General features: G+C 58.8%; 1 protein-coding gene across 1 annotated transcript in view; it reads right to left on the bottom strand.

Annotated features, from left to right (window-relative positions):
* The window catches only part of LOC122386998 (cytoplasmic polyadenylation element-binding protein 2-like), a 60080-nt gene that overhangs the window by 20684 nt on the left and 15165 nt on the right, over positions 1-24231 (bottom strand). Inside the window, exons 2-3 of the mRNA XM_043376776.1 lie at positions 18832-18943; positions 5371-5421 (exon numbers count right to left, since the gene is read on the bottom strand). Of these exons, the coding sequence (XP_043232711.1) occupies positions 5371-5421; positions 18832-18943 (163 nt within the window). The remainder of the gene's footprint in view (positions 1-5370; positions 5422-18831; positions 18944-24231) is intronic.

Here is a 24231-nt window from a genome sequence, read left to right as displayed (position 1 = left end):
CATGTAGCTTGTCAGATAGGGCAGCTAATTTTCTTAAGACTGACAAACTACTATAATCTAGCCAGAATCGTTTAACTACCAATAAATAGCGGGCTGGTGAGCACAACAACAAGAGTGTGCCATAAAACAGTGCAGGAGGTCGCTAATCAACCGCGCCTCAACAAGTTAATAACAGCGGCTCTGAGTGGAGTTTCCAATTAGAGCGCCGTCCATCGCGGCGCCGGAGAACCGTGGATAAACAGGCTCGGGTGCGCGGCAGGGCGTACGCAGCGGTGAGAGCTGCAGGGGCGCCTCCGGGCGTGTCGCTGTCACAGCTGCGAGCGCTGGGGAGCCCAGCTGGTGGCTGGGAGGGGAGCACCAGAGGTACCGCGGGGAGCCAACTATTTCCTTCTACTGGAGGGAGATCTCGGCAGTCGGCACAGAGCACATCGGGCGAGAGGTTTTCGAACCAAACCACAGCTTGGATGACTCGTACGCAGCACGCTTACAGATGCAAAGCATTCAGAGCCCTGAACCAGCCACTTGACGAGGACGCGCCGACGCAGGGGTGCGACCGAGGCTCTGTCTTTGTCACCGGACCTGTGCAATCACGACGAAGTGCAGCCTTGAGCTGATAGCAGGCCATGAATCAGACGGACCCCGCTGCGCCTGATCCCCTGCAATCTCACAGATCCACTGAAGAATGCTTGCCGATTAGATAGGCAATCAACACTGCATCCATCGATCTGAAGCACGACTGGCTTTATCAATCACGAGACCTATGCAGACGGATTGCATTGTTTAAATCAGGTCGACGCTATGTTTCAGCGCTCGAGACTGTCGCCAATGTTTGTTGGGCAGACAGAAGGAACTGCCGTCCAGAGAGCCGAGCCAGCCACTGTGTTTTCGTTGGCCTCATGTCTGACGTGTTTTTAATTAGTCATTCGCTCTGAATAGCAGACAACAATCACCACCACGCTATGTAGCTTCGCTAGCGAAGCTACTCGAAAAAACAACATCTCGAGGTGGAACAGTTGAAAATAGCAGACGGGACGCTGCTTTGAGTGAGCACCCTGATTCGTTCGGTAACGAGCAACGACGAAAGAAAACAAACAGCTCAAGGAGGTCACGAAAAAGGTTCATATCTCACCGACTGGAAAGAACCACCAGTTAACACACCCGATCACTCAACAGTAGGGTGAGGCTGAGTCCACCCAATTTATTCCGAGAACCGCGTCCCATTTCGATCCGCAGATATCCCTGCAATTTGCATCACCTCCCTGCAATCCTCGCGCACGAACTCCTCGAATAGCACCTGGCTTCGGCAAAAAGAACAGCCGGCATCGTCCCGCCGACAGACGACATTCATTCTGAGCGCTTCATCAGGCCACTCGGTTCGCGCAGCAATGACAGGCACGTGCCGAAACTTTCCGAGTGCCTCTGGCCACTCGGAGCAGCCGCGGCTGTGCCCAAGTGGACCACTTCTCGGCGCCCTCACAGCTCATTGGTAGTTGGAACGAGCGTTCGACGGCAGCTCGCGGTTCGGACGCGGAAGCTGGCGAGGACACCGGATGGATGGAGCTGAATCCTCGGTTTGGAGACCTCGTGCGAACGAGGTGGCGGCGGAGGCGGAGGACGCGGGTTGGTGTTGTCTAAGGTGACTCAGCCGGGCCGACGATTGGCAGTCGTCCCGTGCCAGCTGGGCCGGAGATCCGTGCCGCTGGTGACGGGGCTTCGTGTCACCACAGGTGCACCAGCCCAGATCCGATCGCGGATGTCCCCGGCGTGGTGTAGGTACGGTAGAAACGAACGGCGACGCAAGGAAGCTGACAATGCGATGAAGCCGATCAATAATGAAAAATGGACGTTGTTTGGTGTATGACGGAACGCTAAAAGCGAAAAGTTGACGGCCCCATGATGTCCACAGATGTTGTCCAGGGCGAGTGAGTGAAAATGAGGTCTCAAGGCGTCCCTGTCCATTGGACATTCGGCCGCCTGTAAAGAATCTGACTGTTGCTGTCCACCTGCACCGCACAGTATCCACCTGTCTTCCCACCCGATGCAGCCAGCAGCGACCGCAGCGCCGGACCCGTATATCTCCTGCAGCGTCCGACCTGCAGTGACCAGCCCTCACCCCGTCGACGGCCGGCCCTATCGGCCCCGCAATCCTGCACCTGTCGGCTCGCGAACCGGTCTCGCGGTGGCCACTCGACGCTCCGAGCGGGTACACAACGCGTCACCGCTGAATTCTCAGAGTCCCCAAAGGTACCGTCGAGCCGCACCCGTGCCGTGCTAAATCGGCTAGCTCGCAGAGGTTTCAGCTGTGGGGGCATGACGCACACGGCATACCGTCTGCAGCAGGCTGCAATCCTCCCCTCCCCGCCTGACGCAGCGGTGTGAAAGTATCAGCACCCTGCTGTGAGGATTCCGTTGATTTCCTCTCTGCATGTGATGACACAGGGCACAGCCGCTGTCCCGCGACACACGCCTCATTACACAGGTGCTCGAGTCGCCTCTGGCGGCCGCCCACCACCGATCCGCTACCATCCGTCCGCGGCGACCAGCGGCCTTGGGACATCGGTCAGAGCCGGCGCCCGGCCGTCACCCGACGAGCGGGGGCGGGGGCGGATGTCCGCTCCCTACAGACTCCCAGAAACACACAGACCTCAGTAGACGGCGGCGACGCCATGCAGATAGAGCACCCGCACAGCGGCCTCCCTGCAGCCACAGGGCTGAGCCTGGCACGCGCCACGGGGCCCCCGTCAGGATGGGAGCCAGCCAGCTGTCTATCGCTCCCATCACTCAACGCGAGGTCGTGTGCGCGCTACATATGCCACGCTGCTCAAAGCGCGCTACATATGCCACGTTGCTCAAACTACGCCATCCCTCAGTCTCTCGTACTCAGATCAGTCTCTCGAACTTGTACCCAAGTCTCACTACTTCTGTCAAACTGACAAATCTTCGACCACAAATATCTGACTAGTGACCACAGCAACTCGTTGAGGAATATGTCCCTACTTCTATCGACAAGGTTTGATCCGCTGTCGATCTCCCTCGCTAGATTAGCACTGGCCAAACATGATAAATCGCATTACCAGTGTTATTTGCAACTCCTCCTCGCAGATCCCCTCGCGCCCGGAGCGATAAAACATCAGCATTCAGCAAGCCATCTAACTCGCACTGTGTTGTGTGTGCGCAGCGCCGCTCAAAGGACACAGTGTGCGCGCTAGACTCTGTCCTATCAGTCACCCATCAAAATATGCAAGGCGGCGATGCACTTGTTTGATTACGCGGCCCTGAGCTGGTTCGGTGCCCCCGCAGCCGCGGGCCGCGCCGGGCCGGCTGTGCAGGCTGGCAAACACCCACCGGACCCGGCTGCAGACAGCCACCGAGCAGCGAGCAGCGAGCGGCGGCAGCGCGCTACCCGCCGCCAGAGAGCGGCACCGTCATCAATGGCGACGGCACGCAGCGTCGATAGCGACGCTGCGGGGCGCCGGCGCAGTCCTCCTCCGAGAGGACAACACTGGCGGCGGCGCAGGACAGCCGCCCACCGCCCATCGCCCACCGCCCACCGCCCACCGCCGGCAGCGCAAACAGATCTATAACCGGCGGCGGCGGCGGCTGGCGACGATCCAGGTCGGTCGCGTCGCTCCGCCGTGCCGCTGGCACGCGTCGTTCGATCTGCGGCACTGCGGCGTGCCGTGGCACGCTCTCCGACCCGCACGGTGCGACAGGAACGTCCCCCGAACGCAGCTCCGTCCCATACTGCCCTCTCCGGCGGGGCACGAGGCCATTTGGCAGGCAGTCCACCGAGCCAGGCACCTGTGTCGATAAACAACGGCGCCACTGCCAGGCCAGTTCAATACCACCGGACGACGACCGCCATTGTGTCTATGTATAGCGCTCCAATGGCTGTCCGCCGGGTATCCCTGTTTGCCTGTTCAGTACCGTTTAGTTGGAGTATCGAGCTGGCGCGGTGTCGGGGTACGCCCATAAGACCGTCTGACCGAGCGGTGGGCAGAGGCGGGCGGGTCTCGCTCGCCAGTCGCCGCCTCCTTCCATGCCGCTGGCTGGGATAGAACTCGGCGGTGACTGAGTCCACGCGACCCCGGCGACTCGGGCGACGGTACGGACCCCGTCACCAGCCATCTCGGCTCGCCGGGCCGACTGCAGCGGCCGTAAAGCGGCGCTGGGACCCGGCCGCCGCGCCCGTCGGCCCGCCGGCCCGCCGCTGGAGCTGGCTGCACCTGTCTGCACGGCGGAGCGCCGCCGAAGGTCGCCGCGCCGGGCAGGCCCGTCTGTGCCGACAGACAACAAGGTGCAGGTGGCAGCGGCCGGTGGCGGCGGGCGGTGCGGCAGCGGCTGCCAGCCGCTAGTCACCGCGCCGCCAGCGCCCGCCGCCAGCCACCGCGCTGGAGGAATTCGGCGTGCCTGCGCGGGGGTCCGCAGCGTTGACAGGTCATGGGACACTAATGAGACGCACGTGCCACACCACCAGGCGGTGGAGGTGGATTTAACCCCTGGACCGCGCTCAGCGGGGGTCGGGACCCGCGGCTCGCGTCAGGAGCTCGACCCACAAATCTTCAGACCATGGATCCCGCGGCCGCCACCGAACCTCGTTAGAGATCCGTCAGCTCCGGGCCGCCGAGGGCGATGGCGGCGATGACGGCGGCGGCGCCCGGCCCATTTATCTGACCGGGACAGCCCTGACTGGCCCTGGCGGCACCTCTGTGACGTCACGGTGGCGCTCGGACGCTCCGACCGGTCGGTTCGGGGCCGTACAGGGACAGTTCATCACGGAGGATCTGGGCGGCGACACCCGCCGGCCGCCGGCCGTCACCAGCTCTGTCAGCGCGGTGGTCGGTCGGTCCGCAGTCGGCAGTCGGCAGCCGTCACCGGCTCCGTCAGCGGTGGCTAGTCGGTCGGCACTCGGCACTAGCCGTCGCGCCACTTCATCTGATCATCGATCGGTACTTACAGGCAGCCGCCTCAGAAACCACCCAGCTCACAAATCACTATCAGTCAAAATAACCGGTCATCACTACATTGCAGTCGCTAGGCAAGTCATCCCAAGTCACTACAGCCAGCCAATACCAGTCACTGTGACCAGTCTAGACCAGCTCCCACCAGTCTTCTCGTCTGCAGCTGCAGTGCCGGCCTTCGCCTCCTCCCTCCCAACTAAACCCCACCGCCCGTTTACAGTTACAGCCCCGATCACGGAGGCAATTGCAGCCTCATGCGTCACGTAGCATCTCCGGCATGGCGTGCCAGCGACGGAGCGGTGACGAATCCGTCCGTGACGGAACCGTCCGTGACGGCCGAGCCACGGCCGAGCGCCGCGCGTTCCGTGAGTCCCGGCCCGGGGCGGGGGCGGGGGCGGCAATAACTCACCGTGCAGCTGGGCCAGAGAGTGCATGGCGCTCGGAGCGCAGTTGACGTAGCCTGAAACACGAGGATGACCAAGTTAGACACGCTGACGGACGGACGGCCCTGGCGGAGATGACACGACAGACGGTGCCGGCGCGGAGCTCGACGGCTGACAGACCGCCCGACGGCCGCTGCCGGCATATGACAGACGGACACGGTGCCGGACTCACTGCATAACGGGCTTACTGACGCAAACAGGACGTGGGGACACGGGTGACATGGGGGATTAGGGTTATTTGATCGCACCTTCACATGGCTGAAGAGAGCCATCGGTAACAGTTTAGAGAGCTTATCCAAGAAGAGGAAGGCAGGGTCAAACAGAGGTGACGTATGTCTGACCACAGAGCGCCGTTGTGATTGGCACACGCTTTGCTGCTGTCACCGCATCTCAGCTGTGTACTAATTGTTTTGACAGTCCTGAATATCCAATGGTCTGTGTCGAAGGAGGTCGGTCTGACCGACCCCCTTTCTCTCTTTCCCGTCATGCGTTACACGTCAGGGAACGAATGAACCATCTCAGAAGCCACAAACCATCCCACAAGCTCCACCGAGCGAACCCACAGAGGAGCGCCAGTCTCGGCCCAACTCCAGCGCCTCTCCCCATGACGGGCGCGCCGCCAACCGGCACTTCGGCGGGGCCGGCCCGGTCCCGCTCCCCATCTGCCCACACAAACACTGGGGCCGCTCCCCGGGGCGGCGCGGCCAACATCCACCAAACCTCGGCGCGACACGGCACAGCCGCTCGAGTCAGCGCGGTGCGACTCTGCCTCACCGAGCCACAGCGTGAGTCAAATCTCCGCCGAGTGTCCGCGGTCTCCAGGGACCGCTCGCCGGTCTCCGGGGACCACTCTCCGGTCTGTCCCCGGTCCCGTGACCAGAGCTCATGGCCGCCAGACGCGCGTGCCAGCGCAGGTGTCCTGTTCCGTGTCACGAGGCCGCTCGGCCTCGGACGCAGGCCATCAGTAGCCAGAGCAGCCAGACAGCCGCCGCCGGATTCTGGGTCACGTCACGTGGCTAGTGATTGGCGTGACGTTATGCTGAGACCGACTGGTCAACGCTCGGGGGTCCGGGAGTCCGGGAGGGGTCCGGGAATGACGTCGATTAGTAAATGGCGATCGCTGGTTACTAGTTAGGTCATTATCAGTGCTACCCAGAGGCCCGGTATGTATGAAGAAACCCGCGTTCATCCGTCGCCACTCACTACCCGCTGATCTCCACTCACTCGGCCATCGTAAGGCCCGGTACGGCAGATAGCCGTACCGGGCACGGCCTACGCCACGGCCGCGGGGCGGTGACGTGCAGAAGCGACCACGACACTTCCTGGTGTCACCACTGGTGCCATGACGACCCAGCCTTTCTGTTTACATACCACCGTGTTCAGCCGAGCGGCGGGTGTCCCGTGGACGTGACTGAATGTAACGCTGATTAGGCTGTATTTCTAATCACGCGTTAGAGGTGCGATCCATCATGTATCAATGCTTCTCAGTAACGGGGTCTAATGCATTACAAATACTACTTTCCTGAAGGGAACTAAGAGTCTCCTTACATTACAGGTTCACCTTCGTCAACAGTAAAACAAACAATACAGTAATACACCCAGCAAGGCACGACGGACTGGCCGAGTCAGCTCCGCCAAGGTCGCCGTGCAGTGGCTGACTTTCCCGTTTTTCACGGGGGCGCCGGTCGCGCTCGGCGAAGGCCACCGGTCGGCCCAGTTCGCGTTTCAGTCGGGCGCAGCGTGTGCTCCGACTAGGAAGTCGTGACGGCCGCCTATCGGCACAGGAAACATCAGCGGACACGGCGAGCCGGCTGCGGACACCGCACGCCGATTGTGGACGCCGCCGACAGGAAATTCCCCGGCGCGCGCACCCACCGGGCGCAGCTCCGCGTCCATAGCAGATGGACACTGTCACACCGAGACTGCCGCGCCGGTCTGACTCAGATCGAGGAGCGGAGAGAATCACCAGGCGCTGACAATGACCTGACGTGCGGAGAACCCGGGAGAGACCTCGGTCAGGGCCGAGCAGCGCTGGCCGCTGGCCGGTCCCTGATGAGCGGCCCCTCTGACCGGTGAATAATGCGCGCCCGTGACCACACCCAGCCGCTCCCAACGGCCGCGCTGGCAGCGGCGCCGACGCTCCGGGGCCATGGGGAGCGGCGGACCGGGCCGCGGGGTGCGGGCCGGGCCGGGGACCGGGGCGGGGTAGGGCATCAGGGTGGGGCGGCGCTGCCAGCAGGCCCAGCTGGCCGACTCCCAGCGCAGCCCAGCGGTGACCCTGTGACCTGGGAACGTCCGGGCCGACCGACAGCGCGGCTCCGCACCGGCTGACCCGGCGCCGGTGCCGACGAGGCGGCGGTGCAGCGCGGACAAAGCCGTGCCCGCCGCCGCCGCCCCCGCCCAGCCGCCCATGGCTGGGTCGGGCCGTCGGCGGCGACGGGGATCGACCGGGCGACAGGGGCCGGTCGGCCGGCCGCGTCAGTCGTCTGCGCCGAGAGCCGGCCAGCCCAGACGGACGGCACCGCCCCCACGCTGAGCGCCCGCCGCAGCCCGCTGGTGCGTGAGAACGGCGACTATGGCCCGATGATAATGGATTCTCGCTGCCGCAAGACGCACGTGGTAGATGATTCTCAAAGCGAGAATTACTGAATACCGGTATGCCCATCGTCGGAATAAATCTAAAAGTGAATACCTTTCACTTTCTGAGCGCAGATTGGAAGTCATCTTGCGGTGGGCGGTAGGTTGTCGATCTTTTACCTCCAACAGCGCCGTCATGCGAGGCCATACATACGGGCGGGCGAGCGCAGGTGTTCCGTTCAGGTCAATTTCACACGAAGCGCGCGCCTGTCAGAGTTCAGAGTTCCGTACCGAGTTCAGACGGCCGGACAGACTTTGAGCTCACTCGGTCGGACTGGCCTCCCACACACTCACTAAGTCGTTAACCCAATTTGAACGCCCGCAATCTGACTGGCCGGCGGATTTGTTTGATGTCCGGCCGACTGGGTTATTTGCCCCAGTGCGCTGACGGAGCAGCTTCAGAGACTCTGAATGCAGTCCGGGGCGGCCTTCCCCGTCGCTCGGACGTGGGCGTCGGGGCCGACGCGACGGCAGCGTCGTCGCCTCGCTGGCCAGGCCGCCGCGGTCGATATGTATGCCTGCCTGCTGGCCGGCAGCGGAGGCGGCGGCGGCGGCGGCGGCGGCGGCGGGTCGCCCCGCTATTGACCGGCGCTCGGCGCGTCCTGCGTGCCACGCAGCCCACTCCCATCGTGCCACCGTGGCCGCCCCCAGGGCCAGAGGCGGCAGGCGACGGGTCACGAAAACACCCCGCCGACGTACCCCCGACTGACCCGCAGACCGACCGGCTCGATGGACCGTGATAGCATCGCGCTTCCACGCATTGCCCACCGTGACCACCACTGATCCAAACTATCGGCCATCAAATCCGATATTGCACTGTCCTTTCTCGGTACAGGTTAAATTCCAGCAAATCCGACCGCAGGCTTCGTCGCGCACGTTGCGCCGACCTTGACAATAGCCAGCAGAGTCGTTTCCGTCGCCTCCGTCGCCACCGACCTCGTCTCCAAAGCGGGCGCATTGGAGCGCGACAGGGCCGGGGACGATTCGCCGCGCGCGACTCTCAGTAAACACGATCATAGCGGCTTCCGGCCTGATGAAGCTGATTAAAGCCGGTTAGTTACACAGTACGCCGGTGGGCCGCCTCCGTGTTGATCGAGAGAAGAGGCGGCATCCTGCCGGCCGAGTAACTATGCGCGCACTACCAGTTAAAGGGACTGTCCCACCTTAACATTAGAATTGAGTTGAGATAGCCATCTTGATGGGCGTTCTTTGAAAATCAGAGTCGTGAAAACCGTTTCTCCAGCAATTACTTCATCGCAAATAAATTCGTGTTTGATTTTGACATCTGTGCAAATAAGTGCCACAATGTATTGGTATTGGCACTTAAAACCTGTGACGTTTCCGCCTTTTCCGAAGTTTCTGTATCTGTCGACTTGTTTTTTATTGAAACCTTGAAAAATAACAACGCCTCTTGGAACAGCGCCCGGCGCCACGAGGTGGAGAATTAAATTGATATGCCAAACTAATTCTAATAGTCTTCTAATTCTAGCAGTATTTTTATTTTTGTATTTAAATATTTAAGAGGCCGTCCTACATGTGACTGAAGAATGCAAGAGCCATGAACTTATCAATGGCAGGTGTCAAGTGTGCAACTCACTGAAATTAATCATAGTATCAAAATCATAAATGATTTGCTCACTGCTGTTTCAACTCCATAATCAAGACATGCTCTGAGGAGTCCACAATCTATTGATGGTGACAAATAAGGAAGAGACAATGAATGTTCACCTTTTTATTTCTGAACATCCAAGACGACTAACCTTGAGCCGTTAAACATTGATAATACCCTGTTTGCTGAAGTGTGGGTGGCCTGAGGTCGACCATGTCTAGTAAAGAACTGTTGTTTGTGTAAACACCACGCAGAGGTATTTTGAAATAAATTTTAGTGATGTAATGCATCATTCTTTGAACTGAGTTGCTGATGGCGGATGAAAGCGGAAGTGCTGCACGTTGAATCAGAAATGCTCTGTTGCGCTTTTAAGCTTATGTTAGATTTTATAGATGGCTTAGTTTTCCTGCAGATTTCATCTTAAAGCTGTCAATAGTGTTTTACCTTTGTTTCCTGGGAGCAGATCCAGCTGCTAACATGAGCATGGGACCAGGACTGGGCCTTTGTACCACAGTCGCTGCGCTGCTTGTCAAAACCTAGGTAATGTGCTTTGTTAGGCCATGCTTTGCATTTTTTAAACCTTTAGAGTACTTTGTGATCATTGACACACATATTGAACCTGACAAACAGCAGCAAAATCACACCCCATCCTTACCTCTGTGCAGTGTCACCCAACAAACAACAGGGCTTCAAAACAGGCAGGTTCCGCATTCAAGTCGCTTCTTGCAACTATGTGACTAATGTTAGGACAATAGACGTGCTGCACAGGGAAGGTGTGTTCTTTGTAGCTCTTGAAAAATGAAGTCATGCCTAAAATTCAGTTTAGAATATTACAATTACAAATAACTTGGATAAAAGTTGCAAAACATGAACTCTGACTGGTCAGTTGAAATATCTTGAGTCAGTGAACCACGCCTGGGCTGGAGGTGGTCAGTTCCCTGACTTGCGCAACCTCGGGCACCTCGGGCAGGAGCTGTGGGACTTGTACATGGATAAATTGAATAGACGCTAGCCTAGATTATGTCGTGGCTGCAGTCCAAGACGTGTTCACCAGTTGCCGTTGCTGCCGCTGCCTGCTGCTGCCCTGCGTGCCGGCTGGCAGCTCACTGCTGGACTGTTTGCGCGCCAGGCATCCTACTGGATGAGTGGGGTAGGTCGCAGATCTTTGAGAGTGAAATGTTTGGTCTAAATATAGCTTGAAACTCTTACAAATAATTTAATTAAAAGGCAAAATTTCAGAGGACTCCATTGGTGTCTCAGTGGTGACAATCAGAACTTGATCAGAACTGTTATCATGCTGAATGCTGAAACTGAGGATAGGGCTGAGCTGGTAGGCTAGAATTTAATATGCAGGCTTACAAGGTCCCCAGTTAATCCACAAATTTGTCAGACTTGCCTGTAGATAAATTCATGCAGATGAAATGTTTCTGGCAGATAGCCCTGAGGCAAAATGCTATTCAAGCTTGTTCCGCAGCTCGTTGCGTTCCACATGAGCCACTACATCAGAGTCACACAACTCTGCCAAATGTGTTGAAAGGCCACGATTTTTCCAATAAGTAGGTATATTTATTATTTTTCACAGACACAACAAAAATACAAATGCAGGTCACTACAATTCATTCTGCTTCAATTACAATTGCTGGAATGTGTTTTGCAGACTTATTATATTGAATCTTGAACAGACTATATTATATTACTTTGCTCATGGGCCCAGGCCAGTACTGCAGAGTATGGCTCGCAGGTCGCCAAGGAGCACTGGCCTAAGTTCAAAATTTACACAAACCCTGCAAACTGAGCCAGAAAATTCACACCAAAGGGGGCTGAGAGAACACTTCGCACCCCGCTACACTAAATCTGCACCACACCAAACCAAATCCACACCGCACCACACTTAAATCCGCACCAGACGAAGGAGTCTGCACTGACAACATCTGGACAAAATTGACATACTTTGCAGTCTGGCTCATGGCTATATCCATTGTGATTCTTAGGTCTGATTATTGAAGTTGAGCTCACTTCCATCATCCATGTGCCCAAGACATTGTGGGCAGCATCAATAATCAAACATCAATATCTTGCTTTTGCTTATTAGGGAGCATTCTATAATCTTTTAAAAATGATAAATAAGGCCTTGTTGATATTCTTTGCAGTTTGCGACCTTCTTCTTGACAAAGTTCAAGCTTCAATTTTCCAATTTTCATTTCAATCCTTTCCATGAACATTGAACATGTTTGTGTTACTTTGCATCTTACTAAAATACCAATTTCCTGAGTTTTGCTTTCATGCGCAATGTTTGTACTATTCGCGGCAGAAGCGTAACAAAACTTTGTGCCACCGATTTGGCAGCTAGGAAAAAACTTTGCCCGATAAAAAAACAATCATATGACGTAATCGATCCAAAAGCTTTAAATTGGAATTTCTAAACAATTAGCCAACTATGGGCCGAATGTTTGCCAATTTCGTGTACAGGGGCCCCTAATCTATGTCTTGCAACACAAGAACAATATATCAAAGCAATTTTTTGAAGGTGGGACAGTCCCTTTAATGGCCACCGGATACGAGCCAGCACACAACGAGAGACGAGAGGCCGCGGCAAGGGGCCGAGCGCGGAGGGCGGAATAAGGACGGCAGATGCGCGCCGGCTGCACAGTGCAACCAACAGGAAAGCCGCAAGTGGGCATTGCGAGCGTCTACGTCGAATGGAATATGGAAGAACAGGGTGACTAAAGAGTTAAGATAGTCTTCCATCAAGTCTCGGCTCACTGGCGGATCCAGGGGGATTTGGGGCAAATGCCTCCCCTCCGCACAAAAAAATGCGGTTTTTCGACAATAAAACGAAAACTAAACAGCTTTTAATCTGGAAAATTTGTTTTAAACTGCACAGCAGTGCGTGAAAAATTGAGATCCGACGAGTTTTTGGAATTTCCACACAACGAGAAACGGCAGGCCGCGGACGGGGCGAAGCGAAGAAACTTTTTGGGGGTATGCCCCTCCCCCGCAGCGTCCAAGACCGCCTTTCCGGATCCACCAGTGTGTCGGCTCTGCCAGCACTACAGTGCATAAACAACACCTATGCAAGCCAGTGCGATGTCTAGCATATGCTCCTAAATTCCCTCTTCTTGTTGTTCTCGATTCCCCGGCCATTTCTCAGATGCAGCGTTTTGCTCTAAATTTATCTTCGCCGTTCGATTGGCCGGATTTCAAGGATCATAGCACACGACAGAAAGCCGCTGAATTTTAACAAAGCCGGCGGCGGCTGCTCCGTCGGCCGCTCGGCAGCCCGAGTGGAGCACTCGTTCCCGGCAATCCGGAGAGCTTCTCATTCGCCAATATCCATTCCACTCGGGTGGTTGGCGCCGGCGGATAACAAATAGCTCGGCGGCGCGGCCGCACCGCAGGTGGAAAACACAGGCGGCCACGGCGCACGGCCCGCCTCGCCGGCCCGGAGACGTATGGGCCTCATAAGGGGTCGGCAGGGCGCAGAAAACGGCCCAGCCGCCGCCACCGCCGCCACCGCCGGCGGCCGCGGCCGCGCCGGGGACGCAGCACGGCACAAAGTCGTAAATATCGAGCCAAGTGACTGGCTTGTTTTGCCGCAGCCCAGCAGTTTGCATGCAGACGTGCCGCTTATTTGGCAGAGCCTGTGAAAAGGCGACGGCGCAGGCGAGGACGTGGGCGACGATAGCAGCATTATGGGCGGCGGATGCAGAGCGGTGGGCGGCGGATTCAGGGCGGTGGGCGGCGGATGCAGAGCAGTGGGCGGCGGATTCAGGGCGGTGGGCGGTGGACTCAGGGCGGTGGGCGGTGGGCGACGATAGCAGCATTATGAGCGGCGGATTCAGGGCGGTGGGCGGCGGATTCAGGGCGGTGGGCGGCGGATGCAGAGCGGTGGGCGGTGGATTCAGGGCGGTGGGCGGCGGATTCAGGGCGGTGGGTGGCGGATGGAGGGCGGTGGGCGGCTGATGGAGATCGGTTGGAGGCGATGGAGAATTGTAGTTTATCATTCATTGCAGTCGAATGGCTAGGATTGGTCCCAACCTCAGGTTGCGGACCATCGAGCACTAGATTTGATCAACAACTCCGTCGCTGAAACGTAGCGAAATCCATTCACTCCTATCTGCCAATGAGTAAGTACGGCGGACGGTGGAGCTCGCTCTGCTGCACATTGTTCGGTCCATGTAGCGGCGACGGGAGAGGATCGTGGGCCACTGAGTTCACCAAACAGCCGATGGGCAGTGGGCGGTGGCCGTAGGAATCTATGGCGTTGCATCAGGACGGTGGGCGGTAGATTGCATCCGGCGGCGTCGGGGGCCGGGCGGTGACTGCTGGGCGGTGGCCAGGGCGGTGAGAGGTACCGGGCGGTGGCCGCAACGGTGAGAGGAACCGAGCGGTGACTGCAGCCGCGTGATAGCCGCACGGTCCGCCCTCTCGACCCTCCATTCAGCGCCGAACGCAAACATCGAGACACGCCTCTGTCATGGAACAAAAACGCGCCGATGACAATACATCGGAACAACAGGTGACGGGACAAAACCCGCAAAAAGGCAAAATGCAAACTCATCACTGTAGAAACAAAGGCAGGTACGCCATAGGCTTCAGGGCAGGCCGTCAGCGAAGTTCTTTCTATCGTGAACGTACCGTGAAGAAATAGTTGGCTACAGGTCAGCCTTCAGGGGATCGATCATAATAATTATGATGGAACTGCCTTTCATCCGCCAAGCAGGCTCTTAATAATGTGGAGCGTCTTAAATCACGGTACCAAATCTGTCAATAGAGGCACCCGATAGGAGCCGCGGAGGTTCAGCACCAATACAAACAGCCGCCTGCCCTTCACCTCACCTAGCACCGGCCTGAAAGGCATCCGAAGGTGAGAAGTCATTTCAACTTTATGCAACTCATCAACGCGTCGCGAAGTCATGTTCGGAAAAACGTCTGAAATCCCGCCACCTCGCTTCGAGCCGGGAGCCCTGACCTTCCGTGCCCCAGCGGTCATTACGGACAGCTCGCTTTGTCTGTCTCATTTCCCGGTGAGGGAGTCAATCCTTCTCGGCGGCGCGTGTGGGGATTTCGTCACCGCCCTCGGTCAGTCGGAGTCGGCCGTTCCTCAGCGCGTCGGACGGCGACGTCTGCCGCGCGTCGGCCGCGTCGTGTCAACGTCCGTCGGCCGGACACTGCACCTCGGCCGTTACCATGCGGCGGCCGCCGCGGTAGCCATCGATTGAGCGGCGGGGTCCAGTGCCCCGCCGGCCGCCTGGCGTCCCCCGCCGGGGCGGTCGACGCCCCCGCCCCGCCCCCGCCCTCACGCCGCCGCCTCCTGTCGATGCCCCTTCGGCGGCGTTCGGTGACCGCCTCCTCGGCGGGGGCGGCGCCCTGCGGGAGGCCTCCAAACGCACACACGTGCTCCGGCGCCGCGGGGCCGATGCAGGCGACGAAGAGTGATCTGCGGCCGATCGACGACAGCCGTGTCGACGGTCGTCGTCGCCGACCGGACATATCGCCGGGGGACGGCCAGAGGGCAGAGCGGACGTACCGGGGGATCACCGCGAGCCGGGGAGGGGTGCAGGGGAGGAGGGAGGGGAGAGCCGGCAGGTGGGAGGGGACGGGAGGTGAGAGCGGCAGAGCGGCAAAACTTGGAGCCGCTGCAACAGGGCGCTGCTACCGGGCAGCCCGGTGGCCCCCACACTGCAGCAGGCCATTCACCACCAGTTACAATGTAACCACTCTCATCACGGGGCGAGTTACAGCCCGGCCGCCGCTCGCGGCAGCCGGAAAGGCGAGAAAATCGACAACAGCGGGCAGCCATAGAGCGCGAGACGAGGCGAACGGGGGGAGAAGGAACGAGACAAGACGGCCGGAGCGGGAGAGGCGAGCGAGTGCTCCACGTCGGCCGGATTAGAGAATCTCGAGAGCCCAGCCATCGGCGGCGGCAGAGACGACTCAGGAGCTGAGTGGGTTCCGCTCAGAGGCGCCGGATTTCCAGCCCAAACGTAGAGCGCCCGGCGAGCGCCCCAGGCAGATCGACCAAGAACAAAGGCTGGCAGAGCTCGCTGATTCGGATCTCTCCCAACAGACGGAAATTGTCGAGTTCTAATCGCCGGCGAACACTGGACACAATCTGGAAATAAATCATGCATACAACGAACCAGCGCGGCCTGAAGCATGTGCGGACGAGCGCGGTGCTGCGCCGGCCGCCGGAATATTTCAAAGTTTTGTGAAATGCCCGCTACACTATCTTGCGTAGCTGGGTAAAGACTGAACGAATGAGTTTCTGGTAGAACAACGGCAGGTCTGGCCTGGTGACAAAGATCCAATCAAGGCTACATATGCAAGGTTGATGAGTAGAGCTAACGGTACGAGCGAGCCAATGTTATAAAAGTTGCGTAGGTGGTTTCTCCAGTCCACAGAACTGAAGAAACTCGAGAGAGCTTCACAACTTGAGAGATCTAAAACAAAGAGCAGACATATAAAATGCAGGGAATCGACGCTTTGTTCAGCCGCCTGCAACAAAACGAAGAAATCGGTCGAAGGAAGGGAAAAACCATCCCAAACAACAAGCCACAAGGCGAATTCCGCAGCTCGCTGTAAATCGAGGAGCATCTAAAGCGCGGCGCAGGGCGCCATCGACGCCGGCGGGGCCTTTAGAGCAGCGCCGATGCCGGTGTCGTCATCGGGGTCGACACGGTAACGATCGTGTCGGAGCGGCGCGCCACCGTCGGCGGCAGCCCGCTGGCCTACTGCCCGCATGCCAAGCAGGGCGCCCCGGCACGGCCCGTCCCGGCCAGCGGGGGCGGACGGCCAAATGCTGGCGCAGCAGCCGAAATGGCGCACGATTTGGCAGCGCGGAAAGGCACCGCTGAGTCGTCAGGGCATCATCGTGTTGAATGTTTCAATGTGAGTCAGCATGTTTCTGAATAATAAAGTGGAATGTCTAAATTGTCAAATAAGCACGAAAGGCAATTGTGACGTATTGTAGTCGTGAAAAATGTCATCATCTATGGTTAGCTTAGCAGAATCTACGGACTACGTTACTGCGACAATTTGAGTCGTCGTTGGAAAAAATCGCCAACAAAGTAAGGCAGCTTTCCGGTGACCAAAGACCAACATCACACAACCCTGTGATCCCCGGAGGGAGAAAGTGAATCCGTCATCGCACAGTGTCAACAAGCAATCACTCAGAAAAGCTGCAGCGCCAACCAAGCTTACAATCGCGTCTTCCAAACTTGCATGTCAGAAGGCAGCCGAAAATAGTCTTATTGAATAGCGCTGTATCATCTTTACTGTCACCGAAGCTATACCACTCGTGCTGTTGCGTGACTCAGCACAATCAGATTCAAAGCCAGTTTGACCGGACATCGTCCAGACCGTCCGACGCCGCAGCGACCGCTCCGTGCGCTCTTTCCTGCATGCTCTGCCTCCCAGGGACCACCATTCGCCCAGGGTCCATCTTAGTGCTGTCTGAGCACATCTATCCACTCGGAACGCTCCTCTCTGCTACATTCGCACCTCCATTCTCTATTCGGCCGAACATTTACACAACACCTCAGCTGGGCGCTATTTTCTGCGCCGACCGGCCGCCCACCGCTGCCGCCCGCCTCCTCCCGTCTCGGAGAACCTCGTTAGCACGACTCCGGCGGCTCGTCTGTTTTGTTTAGCGCGCCGCTGCGTATCGCCGCTACATCCACTTCCGCCGACTCCCTTAGGAGGCAGTCCGCCTCCCGCCGGCCCGGCAGACGCTTCAGGAGGTGGCGAAAGCGGAGTCTGGCAGCAGCGCACCACCCAGAGGTCCAACAACAGGCGCTAGGTTATTGAACGATCTAGCAGGCTCATTCGCACCGCCAGCACCAACACTAGCTACCACCAGAACCACCGTCCCTGCTAGGCCATCAACAGCACCCCCCGTGACCGCAGTCCGGCCTCCCCATCCAGTCTCCCTCCGCCTCCGCCTTCGCCTCCGCCTTGCCCAGCCTGCGTCTCCGCCACGCCCAGGCGTCACGTATGGGCCTCTGGGGTGCGCGGGCCGCGCTGCTAATCACGCCAATGAGTGCGCGCGAGGCCAGCTCGCCTTCTGGCGTTGATGGTGCTCATCTGGCCCAATTAGGAGCTGCCGCTGTCCCCACAGGCCTTGCTCATACAGCTCTAGCGGCTCGGACACCGGCCAGAGGTGCAGGGATTTCACCGGGAGGTGGGGCGCAGGAGGTCGCTTGGAGGGGGATATGGGGGAATTTCGGTGGGGAACTATTGAGATGCTTATGAGGTCATGGGTCATTACGATCATGTATATTTGTTAGCATAGGATGATCAAGTTAGGCAGCCCATTCTGCACGCCCTAACTTGCTGTGAGACCAGTGACAAGAGCGTCAAAAATAGAACGAAGATGGCGCACCTACATTCAGCCCGCCTCCGCCGGAGATTGCATCGTGGGTTGGTGATTTGCATCACCATTCAGTCGGCAATTGCTGAGAGGGTTATATGACTCATAATGACTACGCCAGCCACTATAGCATCCACCAAAGGCTACGGGCCGGACACACCGCGGCCCGGAAACATTAGTCGCAGGCGCGTCGGACAGAGACAATCGGAGCGCAGTGGGGCGCCAGGATCGTCCTACTGCGTGACGTCAACCGGCCCTCTAGTGACGTCATTATATTTGGAGGGACGTCACTGGAGGTCCGGCAGGGCGGGGATTGGGGAGGGCCCGTCGATTCAGAAGCGCTGGCAGTGACGCGAGGTTCGTATAGCGCTGCAGCTGTATTCTCTGGGACGACAGTGGCTGTCAGTCTAAAAATGTTATTCCAACTAGACCCGGACTCGCAGAAGGAAGAAGTGGACGTGCTTATTTTGAGAGCGGGCAAAGAAACGAATTTGTATATTTTGATAGTGACCATTGGATACATTTATCTAGTCCTCAGATTGTTATTAATTTCAAGGAAGAAGCACATAACGTTGTGTGCCCTACCTACATTCAATCTTCCAGCCCTGACCAGCCTCAACGGTCCCCTTTTCCCCCATACCCCTCCCCGGGTTCACCTCTCCCTCTAGTGGCCATTAGCGGCATCACTGTCGGGGGAGCACCTCTACCACCGCGTCTCTGCTAACCAGCCGCCGTGTGTGGGTCAGTCAGACGGCTCCCTGCGGGCCACTGTCGGCACGCCGCGGTCACTGAAGGCTACTGGCCACTCACCGTGGTCGCCGCTGCCGCCGGCGCCGCGTACCATGTCGTTCAGGTAGTGCTCCAGAGTGCGCATGTTATCCAGCGGGCTGACTCCGTTCGACGGGCACATGCCACTGCGCTCCTGAGGAGATAGAGAGGCTGGGTTAGACGGGGTGAGGGGAGAGTGGGTGAGAGAAGACACAAGGGGACGAGAGAGAGAGGAGGAGTCCGAAGTATGAGAGTGAAGACACAGAGGAAACAACAGAACATTGTAGAAAAACACTGAGAAAAGGGCACCACTTCAACGACCAGTTATTGAGAAGCAACGTAAGGAAACAATCCACCCAGGCACACGCGAGGAAAGTAACACACACTGACACGCCGTAAAACTAGCGTTCAGACATGAATCTATGTACTCGGACCCGCTAACCGGTTGTGAGCCACGCCACATAACGCCGACGTCCTCGCCGATCGGCGAATCGTTCGCTGGTGCAATGTGGGCACGGGAGGCGTGCCTGTGCAGAGACCGAGATCCGGTTCGGTCTCAATCAGTGGCACCACGTCTGGGCGTCAGTGAACCGCGTCAGCCCCTACAGACACTCTCCCCACATCGCGTGATTATTTCAGAGGCCCGAGAGGCGCCGTGACCAGGCATATATCCGCCACCCAAGGACAAACCTGGACCTGATGTCTATTCTATACGTGAAAACAGCGGACGAATTCATTAGCCGAGCTGTCGATCATGTCACCGAGCTAGAGTGTCCTGTTGCCGTGGCGGCCGGCCGATCTGCATTGCCAGCCGGTCTGGTGGCCACGGCAGAGCTGTGCAAACAGCCGGGCGCAGCTCCGCCGGCCGGGCGCGGCCCCAGCGCCGGCCGCCGCGCCGGGACCGCGTCTGCAGTGACGCGGCACGAAGTCTGGCTTTGAAGTGAGTCGACAAGCCGCGTCAGTCGGTCGGACGGCACGCGGCCGATCCTGCACAAAACGGCCCGGCCACGCACCGGCTCAAACGGTGCGGCTCGACCGAATGTGTTTGGATATGGTCGCGGCGGCCACCCGGAGTTCCGTTCAAACAAACAGCGAGCGACTCTGGCCGCCGGACTGAGGGTATTGTGGACGACTGGTCCTCTGCTGTCCGTCCCGTCTGGCCTGCGGTGGCCGCCCGGCTAGCCAGGGACTGTCTCGGATACCGGACCGGAGAGCGACTCTGGCCGGACTGAGCGCACCATAACCAGCGCTCGGCCCCACCCGCAGGAAGACATTCCTTATCCCGATGATAGCGGAGGAAAAACGAAAATAAGAACGCAAGACATAACAACGATAAAGACGGAGCGGGACGACAGAAAGGGGGCGTAAGAGAAATGAGAAGGAAATAAAGGAGCAGCACAACATACCATTCAAAAGAAATAAGGAAATATGAAAGGGCGTACGTGAACCAAAAGCAAAACGTTTCGAGAGCAATACAGGAAAGATGTGCCAAGACAGAAAACAAGAAAAATGACAAGAAGACGAGTCTCTATTTACTTGACATGAATTGAAACGAATCAAATGGCCGCGGTAAATTCTGAGTTTCTCCACTCAACAATGACGACACCGCCCCAGCAACCGCCTTCCCGAACCCCATTAACCACATCATTCGGCAATCATCCCCGCTAGACATTCCGACAGGCCCCCTCCTCTGGGCAATATTGCATCTCCATTCAGTCGGTGCGCCCTCGGTCGCTCCGGTGCGGTCGGTCTGGCAGTGTCCATCCGACGGTGGCGGCCGAGCGGGCACGGAAATTGTCGGCGACAGGCGGCAATCAGGTCCGGCCCAGCCATTGGCGGAGCCGCGCGCCGACACCAATGGAATCGGCTGCCGCTCGTGCGGATGAAAGACGCCGCCACCGCGCCGCTGCCAGCCGCACACGCTCCAGTCGAGATGCCAGCCGGCCGCCGCTTTTTGCTGCGCCTAATAAACAACAGCGGCCAGAGGTGTAGATCGCAGATCGCCGGCGACCGGCGCAAATGATCTCAATCGCATTACGCCAGTCATCTATCGGCTCGGTAATAAAATGCTCAGTAGCTGTAGCGCAGATGTCGGCCGGGGATTGATCAATGGGGAACACCCAAATGACTTGGCCGCTCAGACAAAACAAGATCTGTTTATATGCCGCTGCACTGCGCCATACAACGGTCTCTAGCCAATGCCAATTTGAGGAACAGTGGAAGCCGGGATAAGACGGGTCTGCATCGGTTCTTTTTTCCAAGCCAATTAAAAACACTGGCATAGGAAGAGAACACGATATAGCTGGCGCAAAACAAAATGGCAAAATATTAATTGCCGGTGATTAGAGACACTACGGATCTAGAAAGCAGGAAGAAGGTTAGTGAACTATTAACAATGCGCAAATTACATTGCTCTTTTTACCCTTAAAAACATAATTAGCTCGCTAAGCTAGTGCGTCGTTTGCAAAATGTAGTAATGCCAAAAGTCCAGTACACTCAGATGCCTCTATTCACACCCGTACCCGCTCGTGTCCCGGAGCGCACTGCCCGGCTTCACCACATTAGCCTAGATCATACCTCTGTACACGTCATATCACGTCATATCACGTCATTCTGAACCCTAGACAAAGGCTGATCAATTTCTCCCTCCGCCGACTCACCGGCGCCATAAGACCCTGGCTCGCAATACGACGCGCACCATCATCGCTCGAACCACGCAATGACTAAGACACAGACTACACCTCACCCTGATCCTCAAGATCATCACTTCCGCTGCTGCTGTTTAACGCATCAATCGGCACCACGTGGCCGAAGAAGTCAGGCGGCCGCCGATTACGCTGACCTCGGCGCACCACCCTTTCGCCGCTGTCGCTCTCAGACCGGCCGCACTCACCACCCGCATCATCAGCCTCCTCCACCGGGCGCCCCGGCGCGCCATCGCCCTCATAACCGAATGTCATGACGACCGGGGACCCGGCACGGTCCTCCTCCGCTTCCTGTGGGCCCCCGCTGCCCCGGTCGAGGGTCCGAGGGCCTGCTGCTAGTCCCCCGGTGTCACCGCAGTGGCGGAGGTCTCTGATGTGCCAAGGCACGCCGCCCACTTCAACCACCTGCGGCGACACCACGCCAGACACCGTTCCTCGAACCGACCGCTCGGTGCAGCGGGTGCCCGGCCGCCTCACCCACACGGCGTCCCCCACCTGGAAGTCGCCCTCCCGCCGGGCTGGCGGCCGTCCTATCACGGCCTCCTCGGACGCTCCGGCGGTAGCTCTTTGTCTCACGGCGTCCCTCACAGGGTAGCGGTAGATGCCGTTGGCGGGCGCCTCAGCCGCCGTCCCGCCGTCACGGGGCGTGATATTGTACAGGTGCACGGCCTCTCCGATGCCACACTTCTTCCGCGCCGCGATCACTTTGACACTGCGGTGGTTCCGCTCCACGATGGAGTTCCCGCTGGGGCGATGCACTGCGCGGAAACGCAGCAGCACTCCCCAGCGGGCAGCGAAAGCGGCGAACTGACGACTGCGGAAAGCGGTGTCGTTGTCCGCCAGAAGCTCAGCCGGTGCGCCTCGCTCCGCGAACACTTGTTCGAGTTCACTCGTGACTGTCGCCGCGTCCGACCGCCGCAGCAGCCTCCACACACAAAACCGTGACGGGCCACAGTCTATCACCGACAAGTAGGACTGACCACCGTAGTGCGTGACATCGATGGCCAGCCGGTCCCACGTCCCCTCCACAGCCAGCGACCCGTGCCTCCAGGTCACCGGCGCCGGGTCAACCGCGCGGCAGACGTCACAGGCCGTCACCACTTCCCTGACCACTTTCCGGGAAATCGACGATGACACATCCCGACGCGCGAAATACAGCGTTCGTCGGACACCCGGGTGACCCGCCCTGACATGTACGTCAGTGACGGCCTGTCGGAAGTCCACGGTAACGGCGCCGCCGCCGTCTCCCACTTCCGATCCAACCACTGCCGCTGCTGCCACTGGCTGTCCATCGCTCGGCCGCTGGTCCGCTGGCTGCGAGTCCTGACGCAACCACAGGGACGGCACTCGGGTCAGCGTGTCCGAACGGTTCTGAGACGAGCGGACTAGAGACACGGTGAGAGAAATGCCCAGCTCTGCGACCAGCTGCCTGATGACGTCGACCCGCCGGCGGATAAGCATCTCTCCATGTGCCTTGGTTCGCAGTCTCGCGCGCCCGCTCAGAGCGTCGCTGACCCACCGGTGAACAGTGGCGGAGTCCGTCTTCAGCTCGATGGTCTTCATGTCCCACGCCAGGGCCAGGTTGATGCCCCGCACGGCGGCGTCGAGCTCCGCCATGTTGATGTGGGTGGCCTCGTCCCGGCGGAGCCAGCACGCGTCCTCGATGACGTCACCTCCCTCGCTCTCCAGCACGACGCCGGCGGCTATCGAGCTAGCGTCCGTCCACAGTACGGCGCGGTGCCCAGTCACGCACCACTGCCCACGGGCCGGGTCCTCGCTCGCCAGTCGCTCAGCCACGTGCTTCAGCTGTTCCCGCAGGGCCGCGTCGTGTGTGACGTCATCCCACCCGCGTGTGAGAGAGTTGACACGACGCTTCAGCCACGCTGTCGCTGGTCTCAGCCAACCGCAGACCGGCAGGTGCGCCACGATACGACCACACCATGAAAACACGGAGCGCCGCGTCATTGCCGCGGGCGGTGAGCCGACTGGGTTGTCACGCCTCCAGGCCAGCCCACCCCCGACTGGCTCCACACGCAGTCCCAGCAGCCGCGCTCCGTCCGCAGCCCGCTCCGGCGGCTTACACTGGAGCCCATAGCTCGCGAAGTGGGCGATCACGCGCTCCGCGCTCACCACGTCCTCATTGACGCACAGATCGTCGACGTACGGTATGACGGCGCCCTGCATCACTGGGTCCTGTTGCAGCACCGTCCGCACCACCGCCTTCATGATGAGAGGCGCGACGTTGAGCCCGAATCCGACACGGGTAAGAGCGTACCTTTGGCCATCAATCACGACTGTCTGAAACGGCCACAGCCGACGATCGGTCCTGAGCTGCAAGTACGCCCTCTTCAGGTCGACGACGGCGACGTTGGCCCCGTGCCGCCGCCATTTCCTCAGCGTGTCGGCACATACGTCAGCGTCGGCCGTGTGTGCCTCCACATGGCTGTTGAGCTCGCGGCAGTCTAAGACTGGTCGTACTTTAGTCTTGTTCTGCTGTTCAACAGCCATGAGAGGGATCAGCCCACGCGGCGGCCCGTCCACCGTCTCGTCGTACGGCTCCAGCCAGCCGTTGTCGATCCATGTACGGAGTTCAGCATCAAACTCCTGCCGTGCCTCGGCCGGCACGCCGTACTGGGGGACACCGTTCCTCAGGCACCCTGGCTCCGCCCCGTTCCGCCACTTCCACGCCACCGTCCAGTGTTGACTTTTCGCGTCATAAGTGACCGTGAAGTCTCGC

Source organism: Amphibalanus amphitrite, unplaced genomic scaffold (assembly GCF_019059575.1).
Source record: "Amphibalanus amphitrite isolate SeventyFive unplaced genomic scaffold, NRLGWU_Aamphi_draft 000270F_arrow, whole genome shotgun sequence".
Classification (NCBI taxonomy): domain Eukaryota; kingdom Metazoa; phylum Arthropoda; class Thecostraca; order Balanomorpha; family Balanidae; genus Amphibalanus; species Amphibalanus amphitrite.
Note: the sequence above shows the minus strand (reverse complement) of the source record. Positions and strands in the feature narration are given on the sequence as shown.